The sequence below is a fragment of the Mesoplodon densirostris genome, chromosome 2, assembly GCF_025265405.1.
Source record: "Mesoplodon densirostris isolate mMesDen1 chromosome 2, mMesDen1 primary haplotype, whole genome shotgun sequence".
NCBI lineage: Eukaryota > Metazoa > Chordata > Mammalia > Artiodactyla > Ziphiidae > Mesoplodon > Mesoplodon densirostris.
The window spans coordinates 83,264,286-83,281,929 of NC_082662.1; the positions used below are offsets into that span (position 1 = coordinate 83,264,286).

Below are 17,644 nucleotides of genomic sequence, written 5' to 3' on the forward strand. Positions count from 1 at the left end.
AACATCTTTCTTTTGTCCTTAACTGAAGATGGTATATAAGGTGGTGGCTTGAGCCATCTCAGGGATTTACTCAATTTTTCTGGGTATCTCTCAGGTATACATGAGGTATACATGTTAATAAAATTCTGTTTGTTTTTCTCTTATCTGTCTTTTATTATAGGGGGTCTAAGCCAAGAACTCAGAAGGGTGGAGGAAAAATTATTTTTCCTTCCCTACATAATGGTCAAATAAAGTGTGGCGTATCCATACAACAGAAAGTTACTCAGGCTTTACATATTTTTTAAAAATATGTAAGGAATGTGCTATGACACAATGTTAAATGAAAACACTTGAGAATAAGTCCTAAATATATGGAGAGATATATTCATAGATGGAAAGTCTCAAGTTCATAAAATATTTAGTTTGGGGACTTGACTCGCAGTCTAGTGGTTAAGACTCCACACTTCCGCTGCAGGGGGCATGGATTTGATCCCTGGTCAGGAAACTAAGATCCTGCATGCCATGAGGCACAGCCCCAAAAAAGAAAGAGTTTAGTTTTTTCCAAATTGTTTTATAGTGAAATGCACTTCTAATTTTAAAAAGTCCCACAATAGGGTTTTCTGGTTTTGTTTTTATTCTTTGGCATTTTATTTATTTTTTAAAAATATTTATTTATTTATTTATTTGGTTGCATTGGGTCTTAGCTGTGGCACGCAGGCTCAGTAGTTGTGGCACTCAGGCTTAGTTGCCTGGCGGCATGTGGGATCTTAGTTCCCCAACCAGGGATTGAACCCACATCCCCTGCACTGGAAGGCAGACTGCACCACCAGGGAAGTCCCTATTTTTTGGCATTTCAAATTTAGGTTGTTTAATATTAAGTCCCTTTTAGGTTGTTTAATGTTAATGTGTTTCAAACAATGCAGATTCTGCATCTGTGGCTCCAGTCAGATAACCAGTAGTACAAATTAGCTTCAAGATACACACACTGACAGATGGGAATTAATGACATCTGCCTTTTCTACTGTGTGAAAAATCCAGAATATATTAATTTAATTTTACCAAGAATTAAAGGAGGCTTTAAAAAATAAAATTAAAATGAAATAATTTTCCTTTATAAAAAAAAAAGGATACACACACTGAACAAAAGAGGTTGAGGGAGCTAAGCAGGGTATGGGGGGAGCCAAGGGGAGAAGGAAGGAGAAGAAACAATTGAACACACATGCAGTCTTTTCCATACCGCCTTCAATGATAACCTGCTTCACAGGGAAAGTAAAAGTAGGCAGGAGTGAGCAACCACGGATTGTTGAACTGTTACCAGTACCATGCTTTTCAGCAACATTTCAGCAGAGTGTGAAACACTTTTTACAGCAAAACCATTACAACAAACTCCCCAAACAACCTTTAACCAACAGGGTTTTTTAAAGCAACTGACATGGTGACCCAAAGTTTACAGGGAAGAAAAATGACCAAAGAATAGCTACAGCACAACTGAAAAAGAATAAGATGGAGGGACTTCCCATAAAGATATCAAGACTTTTTATAAAACTATGATAATTAAAAACAGTGTGACTTTGATTTAGGAATAATCAAACTGAGCAGTTGAATAGAGAAGCCAGAAATAGACCTATGTATATATGGAAACAATGTATGACTAAGGTGGTATTATAAATGACCAGGGGGAGGAAGGACGACTGAATAAATAGTATTGGGACAGCTAGAAAGCCATATTTTTAAAAAATGAAATTGGATCCCTACTTCAGACTCTATACAAAAATCCAGATGGACTAAAGACTTAAATTTGAAAGGCCAGACTAAAAATTTAGAAGACAATGAAGGAGAATATTTATGACTTTGGAATAGGGAAGGAAAAGAAACAAAAAAGCACTAACCATAAATAAAAAGATAGATAAATTTGACAATAATGAAAATTTTAAACTTGTGTATATCAAATACTACCATAAAGAAGGGGAAAAGACAAGTACAAACTGGGAGAAAACACACATAGCTGATAAAGACTGATATCCAGAATACATAAAGAAATCCTATAAATGAATGAGAAAAGGAAAGCTAATAGAAAAATAGGCAGAAGACATAAGCTTGTCACAGAAGTGGAAATATGGCTTAAGGGTGTTTAGTCTTAATAATCAGAAAAGTACCAAATTTAGACCACAATGAAATTCAATTTAATGCTACTAGCTTTGCAGTAATTAATTTTTACCTTTCTTCCCACCCACCTACCTCAGACATGTATACCTTCAACTTTAATGCACTGAACTTCTTAAAATTCTGGTATTACATCATTTTCTTTTATTGTCTGGTTGCCAGCGTATAGTGCTTTGTTGTTATTGCCGCCTAGAATGCTCCTTCTTCCCTTAGTGCAGTGGTTCTTAAAGTGTGGTCCTCAGACCAGCATCAAGCATCACCAATGTATTTGTTAGAAATGCCCCACCACTGAACTGTCATTTCAAGGATGTTTGTATAGTGAATAATTATAAGTTAGAGATAGTATTTCACTCTAGAGCAGAGGGCAGGTTTCCTTGCAGCCCCATTAAAAAAGGTTGGGATTTCCTGAGCTCAGGGTTCCTTTCCCATAATGCAACCCACTGTGTGTACACAGTGTTACCTGGCTTTTGTCTCATCACCCGATGGAACTGCCCTTGGGGAACTGCTGGAAGAAAATGATGATACTCTTATTACTGTGAGTAGAAAGCTGTCCTTTGTCTCTAATCCAAGAGTCATGTCTTTTGTTATACCCATGAAACTCTGGCAGGCTAACTTCAGTTTGCAAGTGGGATAAAATTTCAGACTTTTCATAGTCCTTGACACAAGTCTTCCTTCTTTAAGTTAATGCTCTGAAATGGGAACCATTGCTTTTGATAATTCTTAATAGGAAGCATAATATTGAATGAGCTTAATGTATAACAAGACAGATATTTTTTCAGTTTCAATTTTTTTTTTTTTTGGCTGTGTTACGTCTTCGTTACTGTGTGCGGGCTTCCTCTAGTTGCGGCAAGTGGGGGCTACTCTTTGTTGCGGTGCGCAGGCTTCTCATTGCAGTGGCTTCTCTTGTTGTGGAGCACGGGCTTTAGGTGCGTGGGCTTCAGTAGTTGTGGTGCACGGGCTCAGTAGTTGCAGTGTGCGGGCTCTAGGGCATGCAGGCTTCAGTAGTTGTGGTTCACGGGCTCTAGAGCGCAGGCTCAGTAGTTGTGGTGCACAGGCTTAGTTGCTCCGTGGTATGTGAGATCTTCCCAGACCAGGGGTCAAACCCATGTCCCCAGCATTGACAGGCGGATTCTGAACCACTGTGACACAAGGGAAGTCCCAATTTTTAAAAAAATATATTTATTTATTTATTTGGCTGCACCAGATCTTAGTTGTGGCACATGGGATCTTCATTGCCACGTGCGGAATCTTCATTGCCGTATGTAGGCTCCTTAGTTGGGGCATGCAGACTCTCAGTTGTGGCATGCAAGATTTAGTTCCTAGACCAGGGATGGAACCCAGGCCCCCTGCATTGTGAGTACGGAGTCTTAACCACTGGACCACCAAGGAAGTCCCATCAGTGTCAAATTTTGACTTTCAAATATTCTTTAGAATGTCTCCATTACCCTAATTTTATTTCTTTCTGTAATTTACTCATTCATCAAGCAAACATTTCTATGTGTTCTTTTTGTTCTTAATTTTCTCAGATTGTTGGCACCACTAGAAGCTGGTTTGATACAGAGAGATGGCTGAAAGTGATGGAAAAGAAAAAATTAAATGGACAACCACCATTATTATTAGCTCATCTCTTAAGGTAAAAGAGGCATTTGGGCCATTGATCTTGAATTTAAAATTAAAAGCATTAGAACAATATTTTTAAATATCTTTAGCTTGATTATCCGAAGTTGTGTGAATCAGCAAGTACATAATCTAAAATGTATTTTAAAGATAAATTATGAATGTCCCTACATACATTTTCCTACTACTCTAAATATTTGAAGGTTGGAAATTTTCTAAGTTCCTTTTTTTTCTCACTAAGCCTATTCTAATAGAGATGTTAAATGATTACAGAAACAATGTATATGCACATATATATTACTTAAGGTTTTTTGAAAGGTAAACAACAGAAACTGATCTGTCTAGACTTAGTGGCGTTGGGAGGAGGCTGTCTCCCTCCAATTTGGATGGGGAAGGAATGGGAGTTGAATGCCTGAGGGCAGTTGGTCAGTCCACAACTGTTTTTAACTCCTCAGCCAACAGGATTTCTCCATTGCCCTGATGTTTATCTTATGGACACCACCTAATATCTAGAATGAAGGGGCAAGAAATGATTATTCCATGGTAAAGAGAGAGGCTAGAATAAGACTCTGAATACGATCTTTTTTATTCACCCTATCCATTCACTGCTGCCTCAAGATGCACTTTGCTCCGTTGGCTTTAGCCATCTAGTACCATACCAAATACCCATTTAAGACAGCCTCAAGGTTCATTGGAATTTTTCATGCTTCTTTTTGTTAGGTTTCTGGAATCCATATTTCTCTCGTTTCTTTAGCTTTTCCAGACTGATTTTGAGAGGGAGAGGGCAACCCATGCTAATGTGCTTGTTTTGTGCTTTCTATTTGTCCCACCTTTTCTTTTTTTATTATTTATTTGTTTGTTTATTTATTTGGCTATGTCGGGTCTTAGTTGTGGCATGCGGGATCTTCGTTGCAGCATGTGGGATCTTTCATTGTGGTGTGCAGCCTCTTCATTGTGGCACGCAGGCTTCTTTCTAGTTGTGGCGTGTGGGCTCCAGAGCGTGCAGGCTCAGTAGTTGTGGTGTGCAAGGCTCTAGAGCACATAGGTTTAGTCGCCCTGCGGCATGTGGGATCTTAGTTCCCCAACCAGGGATCGAACCTGTGTCCTCTGCATTGGACGGTGGATTCTTAACCACTGGACCACCAGGGAAGTCCCATGTCCCACCTTTTCTCTGTTTCTTTTTTCTCTTCTTTTTTGCCTCCGTTTGTATTGATTGGTACTTTTTTCTCATTTTTTTCTTAACTAGCTTTGAAACTAGCTAGTTTCTTAACTAGCTTTGAGGTAATTTTTTCTCATTTTTTTTCTTAACTAGCTTTGAAAAGTTTTTTTCTTAACTAGCTTTAAACAGCTCTATTTCTGTTTTTTAATAGTTACCCTACAAAATTTAACATGTGTACTTAGCCCCACAAAATCCAAAGTAAATAATTATTTTTATCTTCCTCTTAAATGACAAACAAATCTTAGAACACTAATTCCAATCAGCCTTTTCTTTTTCTTTTTTCTTTTTCTTTTTTTTTTTTTTTTTTGTGGTACACGGGCCTCTCACTGCTGTGGCCTTTCCTGTTGCGGAGCACAGGCTCCGGACGCACAGGCTCAGCAGCCATGGCTCACAGGCCTAGCCGCTCCGTGGCATGTGGGATCTTCCCGGACCGGGGCATGAACCCGGACTCTCAACCACTGTGCCACCAGGGAAGCCCCAATCACCCTTTTCTGTATTATATTTTGTTATCATATACAGTTTAATTCTATCAATTTTTTAACTCAACAAAGTGCTATTATTTTCTAAAGTTAGCATTTGTTTAGATTCACTCATGTCTTTGTTACTTTCTTTGCTCTTCTTTTCTTCTTTTGGCTCAGACCTTCCATTTTGGATCATTTTCTTTTTTATCTGAAGAATATAATTTAGAAATTATCTAAATGAGGATCCTCTCAGTTTTTGTTAGTATCAAAATACAGTTGACCCGGGCTTCCCTGGTGGCTCAGTGGTTGAGAGTCCGCCTGCCGATGCAGGGGACACGGGTTCGTGCCCTGGTCCAGGAAGATCCCACATGCCGTGGAGCAGCTAGGCCCGTGAGCCATGGCCGCTGAGCCTGCGCGTCCAGAGCCTGTGCTCCGCAACAGGAGAGACCACAACAGTGAGAGGCCCGTGTACCGCAAAAAAAAAAAAAAGAGTTGACCCTTAAACAACGTGGGGTTATAGGCAGTGACTCCCTCACAGTCAAAACTTCATGTTTAACTTTACATTTGGCCCACTGTATCAGCAGTTCTGCATGCGAGGATTCAACCAAACTCAGATTGTATAGTACACGTATTTATAGAAAAAAATCCACATAGAAGTGGATCCACACAGTTCAAACCTGTGTTGTACAAGGATCAACTATATTTTTGTCTTCCCCTTGATCTTGAAAGATGTTTTAAAAATCAATTTAATTCAGGTATAACTTACATACAATAAAATACACACATTTTAAATGTACAGCTTAATGAATTTTGACAAATGTGTATACCTGTGTAACCATCACCCCAATCAAAATATATAGAACATTTTTGTCACTCCAGAAAGCTCCGTCATGCCCTTTTGTAGTCAGTCCTTTTCCAGTTCCCCACCTCAAGCAACCATTGATCTGATTTATCACTATAATTAGTTTTGCCTATTGTAGAACTTCATATAAATGGAATGATACAGTTTGTACTCTTGTGTCTGGCTTCTTGCATTAAGCATAATGCTTTTGAGATTCATCCATGTTGTTACATATAACAATAATTTGTTATCTTTTCTTTGCTGAGTAGTAGTGTGTTGTATGAGTGTATGCCAGTGTATCTATTCACTAATAGATATTTGGGTTGTTTCCAGTTTTGGGCTATTATGAATTAAGTTGCTCTGAACATTCATATATGTCTCTGTTAAGACGTGTTTGAATTTCTTTTATAAATACCTAATAATGGAACTCCTGGGTCATATGATGAGTGTATGTTTATAAGAGATTACAAACTGTTTTTCAAAGTTCACTACAAATGAACACTGAATCCATTTAACTATATAGCTAAACTAAAACTAAATGCAGGGGTTATGGTTTTATATTCCCATAAGCAATGTATAAGAGTTCAAGTTGCTCCAAGCCGAAAAATATTTTCCACTAGATTTACAGTTATTTTCTCTCAGTGTACTGAAAATATCTTCACTGGATTCTGGCTTCTATTGTTTTTTGTTTTTTCTTTTATTTGTTTTGTTTCAATTTTTTTAATATCTTTATTGGAGTATAATTGCTTTACATTGTTGTGTTAGTTGCTGCTATATAACAAAGTGAGTCAGCTATACATATATCCCCATATCCCTTCCCTCTTGCCTCTCCCTCCCACTGTCCCTATCCCACCCCTCTAGGTGGTCACAAATCACTGAGCTGATCTCCCTGTGCTATGCGGCTGCTTCCCACTAGCTATCTATTTGACATTTGGTAGTGTATATATGTCAGTGCCACTCTCTCACTTCATCTCAGCTTCCCCTTCCCCATGTCCTCAAATCCATTCTCTACGTCTACGTCTTTATTGCTGTCCTGCCCCTAGGTTCTTCAGAACATTTTTTTTTTTAGATTCCATACGTATGTGTTAGCGTACAGTATTTGTTTTTCTCTTTCTGACTTACTTCACTCTGTATGACAGACTCTAGGTCCATCCACCTCACTACAAATAACTCAATTTCGTTTCTTTTTATGGCTGAATAATATTACATTGCATATATGTGCCACATCTTCTTTATCCATTCATCCGATGATGGACACTTAGGTGCTTCCATGTCCTGGCTATTGTAAATAGAGCTGCAATGAACATTGTGGTACATGACTCTTTGAATTATGGTTCTCTCAGGGTATAATGCCCAGCAGTGGGATTGCTGGGTCATATGGTAGTTCTATTTTTAGTTTTTTAAGGAACCTCCATACTGTTCTCCATAGTGGCTGCATCAGTTTACATTCCCACCAACAGTGCAAGAGGGTTCCCTTTTCTCCACACCCTCTCCAGCATTAATTGTTTGTCAATCTTTTGATGATGGCCGTTCTGACTGGTGTGAGGTGATACCTCATTGTAGTTTTGATTTGCATTTGTCTAATGATTAGTGACGTTGAGCATCCTTTCATGTGTTTGTTGGCACTCTGTATATCTTCTATGGAGAAATGTCTGTTTAGGTTTTCTGCCCATTTTTGGATTGGGTTTTTTGTTTTTTTGCTATTGAGCTGCATGAGCTGCTTGTATATTTTGGAGATTAATCCTTTGTCAGTTGCTTCGTTTGCAAATATTTTCTCCCATTCTGAGGGTTGTCTTTTCGTCTTGTTTATGGTTTCGTTTGCTGTGCAAAAGCTTTTAAGTTTCATTAGGTCCCATTTGTTTATTTTTGTTTTTATTTCTGTTTCTCTAGGAGGTGGGTCAAAAAGGATCTTAGTGCAATTTATGTCATAGTGTGTTCTGCCTGTTTTCCTCTAAGAGTTTTATAGTGTCTGGCCTTACATTTAGGTCTTTAATCCATTTTGAGTTTAGTTTTGTGTATGGTGTTAGGGAGTGTTCTAATCTCATACTTTTACATGTAGCTGTCCAGTTTTCCCAGCACCACTTATGGAAGAGGCTGTCTTTTCTCCATTGTGTATTCTTGACTCCTTTATCAAAGATAAGGTGACCATACGTCTGTGGGTTTATCTCTGGGCCTTCTATCCTGTTCCATTGATCTATATTTCTGTTTTTGTGCCAGTATCATACTGTCTTGATTACTGTAGCCTTGTAGTATAGTCTGAAGTCAGGAAGCCTGATTCCTCCACCTCCATTTTTCTTTCTCAAGATTGCTCTGGCTATTCGGGGTCTTTTGTGTTTCCATACAAATTGTGAAATTTTTTGTTCTAGTTCTGTGAAAAATGCCAGTTGTAGTTTGATAGGGATTGCATTGAATCTGTAGATTCCTTTGGGTAGTAGAGTCATTTTCACAATGTTGATTCTTCAAATCCAAGAACATGGTATATCTCTCCATCTGTTTGTATGATCTTTAATTTCTTTCACCAGTGTCTTATAGTTTTCTGCATACAGGTCTTTTGTCTCCTTAGGTAGGTTTATTCCTAGGTATTTTATTCTTTTAGTTGCAATGGTAAATGGGAATGTTTCCTTAATTTCTCTTTCAGATTTTTCATCATTAGTGCATAGGAATGCAAGAGGTTTCTGTGCATTAATTTTGTATTGTGCTACTTTACCAAATTCATTGATTAGCTCCAGTGCTTTTCTGGTAGCATCTTTAGGATTCTCTATGTATAGTATCATGTCATCTGCAAACAGTGACGGTTTACTTCTTTTCCAATTTGGATTCCTTTTATTTCTTTTTCTTCTCTGATTGCTGTGGCTAAAACTTCCAAAACTATGTTGAATAATAGTGGTGAGAGTGGTCAGCCTTGTCTTGTTCCTGATCGTAGTGGAAATGGTTTCAGGTTTTCACCAATGGAATGATGTTGGCTGTGGGTTTATCATATATGGCCTTTATTCTGTTGCAGTAAGTTCCCTCTATGCCTATTTTCTGGAGGGTTTTTATCATAAATGGGTGTTGAATTTTGTGAAAAGCTTTTTCTGCATCTATTGAGATGATCATATAGTTTTTATCCTTCAATTCGTTAATATGGTGTATCACATTGATTGATTTGTGTATATTGAGGAATCCTTGCATTCCTGGGATAAACCCCACTTGATCATGGTGTATGATCCTTTAATGTGCTGTTGGATTCGGTTTGCTAGTGTTTTACTGAGGATTTTGCATCTGTGTTCATCAGTGATATTGGCCTGTAGTTTTCTTTCTTTGTGACGTCTTTGTCTGGTTTTGGTATCAGAGTGAGGGTGGCCTTGCAGAATGAGTTTGGGAGTGTTTCTCCCTCTGATATAGTTTGGAAGAGTTTGAGAAGGATAGGTGTTAGCTTTTCTCTAAATGTTTGATAGAATTCGCCTGAGAATCCATTAGGTCCTGGGCTTTTCTTTGCTGGAAGATTTTTTTTTTTTTTTTTTTTGCAATACACAGGCCTCTCACTGTTGTGACCTCTCCCATTGCAGAGCACAGGCTCCGGACGCGCAGGCTCAGCAGCCATGGCTCACAGGCCCAGCTGCTCCACAGCATGTGGGATCTTCCCAGACCAGGGCACGAAGCCGTGTCCCCTGCATCGGCAGGCGGACTCTCAACCACTGCGCCACCAGGGAAGCCCTGCTGGAAGATTTTTAATCACAGTCTCAATTTCAGTGCTTCTGATTGGTCTGTTTATATTTTCTCTTTCTTCCTGGTTCAGTCTCAGAAGGTTCTGTTTTTCTAAGAATTTGTCCATTTCTTCCAGGTTGTCCATTTTATTGGCATATAGTTGCTTGTAGTAATCTCTCATGATCCTTTGTGTTTCTGCAGTGTCAGTCGTTACTTCTCTTTTTTCATTTCTAATTCTATTTGAGTCTGTTTGAGTCTTCTCCCTTTTTTTCTTGATGAATCTGGCTAATGGTTTATCAATTTTGTTTATCTTCTCAAAGAACCAGTTTTTAGTTTTATTGATCTTTACTATAGTTTCCTTCATTTCTTTTTCATTTATTTCTGATCTGATCTTTATGATTGCTTTCCTTCTACTAACTTTGAGGTGTTTTTTTGTTCTTCTTTCTCTAATTGCTTTAGGTGTAAGGTTATGTTGTTTATTTGAAATGTTTCTTGTTTCTTAAGGTGGGATTGTGTTGCTATAAACATACCTCTTAGAACTGCTTTTACTGCATCCCATAGGTTTTGGGTCGTCGTGTTTTCATTGTCATTTGTTTCTAGGTACTTTTTGATTTCCTCTTTGATTTCTTCAGTGATCTCTTGGTTATTAAGTAGTGTATTGTTTAGCCTCCACGTATTTGTATTTTTTAGAGATTTTTTTCCTGTAATTGATATCTAGTCTCACAGCATTGTAGTCGGAAAAGATACTTGATATGTTTTCAATTTTCTTAAATTTACCAAGGCTTGATTTGTGACCCAAGATATGATCTATCCTGGAGAATGTTCCATGAGCACTTGAGAAGAAAGTGTATTATGTTGTTTTTGGATGGAATGTCATATAAATATCAATTAGGTCCGTCTTGTTTAATGAATCCTTTAAAGCTTGTGTTTCCTTATTTATTTTCATTTTGGATGATCGGTCCATTGGTGAAAGTGGGGTGGTAAAGTCCCCTGCTATCACTGTGTTACTGTCAATTTCCCCTTTTATGGCTGTTAGCATTTGCCGTATGTATTGAGGTGCTCCTATGTTGGGTGCATAAATATTTACCATTGTTGTATCTTCTTGGATTGATCCCTTCATCATTATGTAGCGTCCTTCTTTGTCTCATGTAATAGTCTTTATTTTAAAGTCTATTTTGTCTGATATAAGAATTGCTACTCCAGCTTTCTTTTGATTTCCATTTGCATGGAATGTCTTTTTCCATCCCCTCACTTTCAGTCTGTATGTGTCCCTAGGTCTGAAGTGTGTCTCTTGTAGACAGTACGTATATGGGTTTTGTTTTTGTATCCATTCAGCCAGTCTTTTGGTTGGAGCATTTAATCCATTTACATTTAAGGTAATTATTGATATGTATGTTCCTATTACCATTTTCTTAATTGTTTTGGGTTTGTTATTATAGGTCTTTTCCTTCTCTTTTGTTTCCTGCCTAGAGAAGTTCCTTTAGCATTTGTTATAAAGCTGATTTGGTGGTGGTGAATTCTCTTAGCTTTTGCTTGTCTGTAAAGTTTTTAATTTCTGCATCAAATCTGAATGAGATCCTTGCTGGGTAGAGTAATCTTGGTTGTAAGTTCTTCCCTTTCATCACTTTCAGTATGTCCTGCCACTCCCTTCTGGCTTGCAGAGTTTCTGCTGAAAGCTCAGCTGTTAACCTTGTGGGGCTTCCCTTGTATGTTATTTGTTGTTTTTCCCTTGCTGATTTTTTCTTTGTATTTAATTTTTGATAGTTTGATTAATATGTGTCTTGGCGTGTTTCTCCTTGGATTTATCCTGTATGGAACTCTCTGCACTTCCTGGACTTGATTGACTATTTCCTTACCCATATTAGGGGAGTTTTCAACTATAATCTCTTGAAATATTTTCTCAGTCTCTTTCTTTTTCTTCTTCTTCTGGGACCCCTATAATTCAAATGTTGGTGTGTTTAATGTTGTCCCAGAAGTCTCTGACACTGTCCTCAATTCTTTTCATTCTTTTTTCTTTATTCTGCTCTGCAGTAGTTATTTCCACTATTTTATGTTCCAGGAAACTTATCCATTCTTTTTCCTCAGTTATTCTACTATTGCTTCCTTCTAGAGAATTTTTAACTTCATTTATTGTGTTGCTCATCATTGCTTGTTTGCTCTTTAGTTCTTCTAGGTCCTTGTTAAACGTTTCTTGTATTTTCTCCATTCTATTTCCAAGATTTTGGATCATCTTTACTATCATTACTCTGAATTCTTTGTCAGGTAGACTGCCTATTTCCTCTTCATTTGTTTTTGGTCTGGTGGGTTTTTACCTTGATCTTTCATCTGCTCTGTGTTTCTGTCTTCTCATTTTGCTTAACTTACTGTGTTTGGGGTCTCCTTTTCACAGGCTGCAGGTTCGTAGTTCCCATTGTTTTTGGTGTCTGCCTCCAGTGGGTAAGCTTGGTTCAATGGGTTGTGTAGCCTTCCTGGTGCAGGCGACTAGTGCCTGTGTTCTGGAGGATGAGGCTGGATCTTGTCTTTCTGGTGAGCAGGACCACGTCCAGTGGTGTGTTTTGGGGTGTCTGTGACCTTATTATGATTTTAGGCAGCCTCTCTGCTAATGGGTGGGGTTGTGTTCCTGTCTTGCTAGTTGTTTGGCATAGGGTGTCCAGCACTGTAGCTTGCTGCTCATTGAGTGGAGCTGTGTCTTAGTGTTTAGATGGAGATCTCTGGGAGAGCTCTCACCGTTTGATATTACGTGGAGCCAATGTCCTAAACTTGGCTCTCCCACCTCAGAGGCACTGGCCTGACACCTGGCCGGAGCACCAAGACCCTGTCAGCCACATGGCTCAGAAGAAAAGGGAGAAAAAAAAGAAGGAAAGAAAGAAAGAAAAATAAAATAAAGTTATTAAAATAAAAATTATTAAAAATTTAAAAATTAAAAAGTAATAGTAAAAAGAAAAAAAAATAGAAAGAAAGAAGAGAGCAACCAAACCAAGAAAACAAATCCACCAATGATAACAAGTGCTAAAAACTATGCTAAAAACAAAACAAAAACAAACAAACAAAAAAATGGACAGAGAGAACCGTAGGACAAATGGTAAAAGCAAAGCTATACAGACAGAATCACACAAAGAAGCATACACATATACACTCACAAAAAGAGAAAAAGGAAAAATATATTTATATCATTGCCCCCAAAGTCCACCATCTCAATTTTGTGATGATTCATTGTCTATTCAGGTATTCCACAGATGCAGGGTACATCAAGTTGATTGTGGAGATTTAATCCGCTGCTCCTGAGGCTGCTGAGAGATTTCCCTTTCTCTTCTTTGTTCACACAGCTCCTGGGTTCAGCTTTGGATTTGGCCCCGCCTCTGTGTGTAGGCCGCCTGAGGGCGTCTGTTCTTTGCTCAGACCAGACGGTGTTAAAGCAGCAGCTGATTCGGGGCCTCTGGCTCACTCAGGCCGGGGGGGGGGAGGGAGGGGTACGGAATGCAGGGCGAGTCTGCAGTGGCAGAGGCCGGTATAACGTTACGCACCCCATGTGTTCTCCCAGGGAAGTTGGCCCTGGATCACAGGACCCTGGATCACAGGACCCTGGCAGTGGCGGGGCGGCACAGGCTCCCTGGAGGGGAGGTGTGGCTAGTGACCTGTGCTTGCACACAGGCTTCTTGGTGGCTGCAGCAGCAGCCTTAGCATCTCATGCCTGTCTCTGGTATCTGCGCTGATAGCCGCGGCTTGCGCCCATCTTTGGAGCTTGTTTAGGTGGTGCTCTGAATCCCCTCCCCTCGCGCACCCCGAAACAATGGTCTCTTGCCTCTTAGGCAGCTCCGGACTTTTTCCCGGACTCCCTCCCAGCTAGCTATGGCACAGTAGCGCCCTTCAGGCTCTGTTCATGCAGCCAACCCCAGTCCTCTCCCTGGGATCTGACCTCCGAAGCCTGAGCCTCAGCTCCCAGCCCCCACCCGCCCCGGCGGGTGAGCAGACAAGCCTCTCGGGCTGGTGAGTGCTGGTTCGGCACCGATCCTCTGTGCGGGAATCTCTCCGCTTTGCCCTCTGCACCCCTGTTGCTGCACTCTCCTCCATGGCTCTGAAGCTTCCCCGCTCCACCACTCGCAGTCTCCGCCCGCGAAGGGGATTTCTAGTGTGTGGAAACTTTTCTTCCTTCACAACTCCCTCCCAGTGGTGCAGGTCCCATCCTTATTCTTTCGTCTCTGTTTATTCTTTTTTCTTTTATACTCCCCAGGTACGTGGGGAGTTTCTTGCCTTTTGGGAAGTCTGAGGTCTTCTGCCAGCATTCAGTAGGTGTTCTCTAGGAGTTGTTTCACATGTAGATGTATTTCTGATGTATTTGTGGGGAGGAAGGCGATCTCCACGTCTCACTCCTCCACCGTCTTGAAGGTCACCCTCAGTGTTTCCCTGTCTTATTTGAATAAGGAACATCTTTTAATATCTCATGAGACTAATATTTAATGAAACATAATTTGGAAAATCTAGTCTTAGCTCCTTGTTATTTTGAAAACTTAACTCTTGAACTTACCTATTTTTTCGTAATTTAGTACTTTCTAATTTTATCTTTATTATTTTCTTCTACTATTTTCTTTATACTTCTCTTAGTTGGCTCCTGGATAGGATAGAATTGAAATTCATCAGCGTGGCATACATGGTCCTAATGATCTGCCATCAGTTATTCCTAACACTGTCTCCAAATTAACTGACTCATACACAACTGACACCCTTAAAAGAATCATACTTTCAGGTCTGAATGCCTTTGTCTATGTTTTCTGTCTACGTTCTTCTCACATTTTTCTTCTTCCTTCACTTGTCTGCTTAATAAACTCTTTTCCATTTAAAAGATTTACCTCAAATTTTATGAAACTTTCCTGACTCACATCTGTTACATCCTTTTATATAGTTTCTGGTTCTTTGCCAAAATTCTCAACCTTGCCTTTCATCTCCTTGAACATAGTAAACAGCTATTTTAAAGTATATACATGATAACTTTACTATATGTATCCCCTATGACTCTGCTTCTATTACCTGTTGTTTTTCATAGTTCTCTTTCATGCAATTTTGTTTTTGTATGTCTGATTATTTTTAACTGTGTGTTGGAATTTGTATTTGAAAAATTGTGGAAATAATTTGAGGCCTAGAATAGTGTTATATTCCTCTAGAGAAACCTTAATTCTGCGAGAGAATTAAACCTCTAATGTCCTAAGCAGGGTTGCCAGATAAAATACAGGACACTCGTTAAATTTGAGTTTAAGATAAACAATGAATTTAGTGTAAGTCCATCCCAAATATTGCACAGGACATAGTTATACCAAAAAATTATGTTGTTTATATGAAATTCAAATTTAACTGGATGTTCTATTTTTTTATTTGCTAATCTGGCAACCCAAACCCTAAGGCTTCTATTGTATGTAATAAAGGAGCTTATCTCCTGTTCATTTAGATGATACTAGTCATGTGAGAATTGAGAAAATAGTCATTCAGATAATTTTTTGTTCTGTAGTTGAAATGAGGAGACCTAATTGAGAAGGGTCGCTCTAGGGAGTGCTTCTGCAAGGTACTTGGGAGCACTAGTAATACAATTTTAAGGATTGAAATGGTTTGAAGCTAGGCTGCAGCCCCTGTGAGAGCTGTTCTACTTTTGTCAAAAGCTCTGTTCAGCCTCTCATCTATCTCTTCCTGAACTGACAGATGCCCTCAGGAAAAAAAAAATCACCTAAGTGCTGATCTCTTATCTTTGAATTTCTGTATAGGTCTTGGTCTTGTAATTTTTCACTATCCTGCTAACTCTCTGATGCATTCAAGCAGATTTTTTTAAATTTCCAGCTTTTCTAGTTGCCTTCAGCAGGAGAGTTGGCCTAAATTACTTAATCTGCCATCACTGGAAGCAATGTGTAATTTTAAAACAGCAGAAGAAAACTCATGCGAAGAGTCTTAATTGAACTCTAGGTCAGGATCTGTTTGAGTACCATAAAATACTCTTTTTAGGAAGGAAGAGAATCAAGTATTCTATATCTAATTCCAACCTGTGTGCTTAAAATATACATGTTCTGAGGCTAAATATAAAGTTTATAGAAGGGATTTTTATCTACTTGGAGACTAACAAGCTTGAGTTTTAACCAATCCATAAGTAGTATAAACCACTTATATTTTAGTGCTTTGGGTAATATCTAATTACATGGGTAGAATAGGAAATGAGATGAATTTTGAAATGCTTAGTATTTAAACCAAAAGTCCTATTGCTGTCTTCATGTTTTCTAACTCACCTAAGGCTTAAAACATTTGAAAAGTATACTAAAAGTAATTGTAATGTAAACATGAATTGGAGAATTGGTTGTCTCCTTGTGGTACTCTGTATGGCACTTCATCTAAGAAACACACCACCATACACCTTCTATTTATACATTAATGCATGTTGGAATCCATCTTCAAGTTGTTTTTCAAAGAGAAGTTTGTGTTTGCTCTTATAGTTTAATTCTTAATACTGTCCTTATTTTCTTCCCTAAGTAACATAACTACTACACAACTCATTTCCAAACCACAGTATGTTTCAAAACTAAATATTTTTATTTTTATTTAACTTTTTTTCTCCATAGAAAGAGCACATTTGGTATCTCTGTTGATGATCAAATCTTTAAGTGGTACAGTTATAAAAGAAGCTATTAAACTTATTTTAATTTTTTGATTAGCTTTAATTAAACTCTTTAAAACATGTCTTAAGTTTGTATTTCTGAAAATTTTTTTAAGAGTTATGAAGTGGCAACTGCCCTAGAAAATCGAAGCCATAAGGTTCGGTATTCAGATTCAGTGGAAAATGGATCAATTATATTTTCTCTTTCTGGTACAGTATATTTGCTAACTTCCTTGATTTAAGTTTCTTAATAAATAAGTAAGTGTAAATTCTAATAATTTGGTAGTTCAGTAACTAAGTAATAAGCTTAAGGTGTTACCTTTTGGGAGAGGTAAATGTATAAAACTTTGTTAGTGCTGCAAAAGCAGTACATATGGCCAATTACAAAATATATTCCTTTTTAGATTACAATTGTTGAACTAAAGCTGAACCAGTGGGGTCTGGTAGAGGATGGTACAAACTACTTGCTTTGGAACGAAGTTGAAAATAGAACAAAGCCACCCTCCCCAACAGTCAATACTTAAAATATTACCCATATTAACAGAGGCCAACATCACGATATTGGTCAAAATCCATATACAAAAACAATATAGAAGAATGTTTTTCATGATTTTGTACAAGAGTTTGCTGAACATAATATTGATATAAACAAATGCTAACTAAAGGAAACAAATGGGGACAAATGTTCCTGAAATCATAAAACTGTACAACTGTGAGTCATGGGCAAAGTACAGGAAGGAATTAGATTAGGATATGAGAAAGCTGGGGACATGGGAAGGAGGCAGCTCTACTTGTGCTTGGAAAATGACAGAAGTGATTAAAAAAAACGTGGAGGTGAAGGATTTTATTAGAATGGTTACAAACAGACCTGTACTCTAGCAGAGATTTTGGAAAACAGGCACTTTCAAAAGCTCCTAGAAATAGACCTCCAGGCTGAAAATGGTCCAACCTCAAATGCATCTTTCCTGGTTGAATAGAGAGCCCTATATGCATTCTCTTATTTAATCCTTTCAACAAACCTATCAAAGAACTATTATTCCAACCTTACA

At 38.4% G+C, this 17,644-nt stretch overlaps 1 protein-coding gene across 1 annotated transcript in view; it reads left to right on the forward strand.

Annotated features, from left to right (window-relative positions):
• Positions 1-17,644, forward strand: part of C2H1orf146 (chromosome 2 C1orf146 homolog) — a 78,977-nt gene that overhangs the window by 59,000 nt on the left and 2,333 nt on the right. Inside the window, exon 4 of the mRNA XM_060119740.1 lies at positions 16,712-16,805. Coding sequence (XP_059975723.1) covers positions 16,712-16,805 — 94 coding nt within the window. The remainder of the gene's footprint in view (positions 1-16,711; positions 16,806-17,644) is intronic.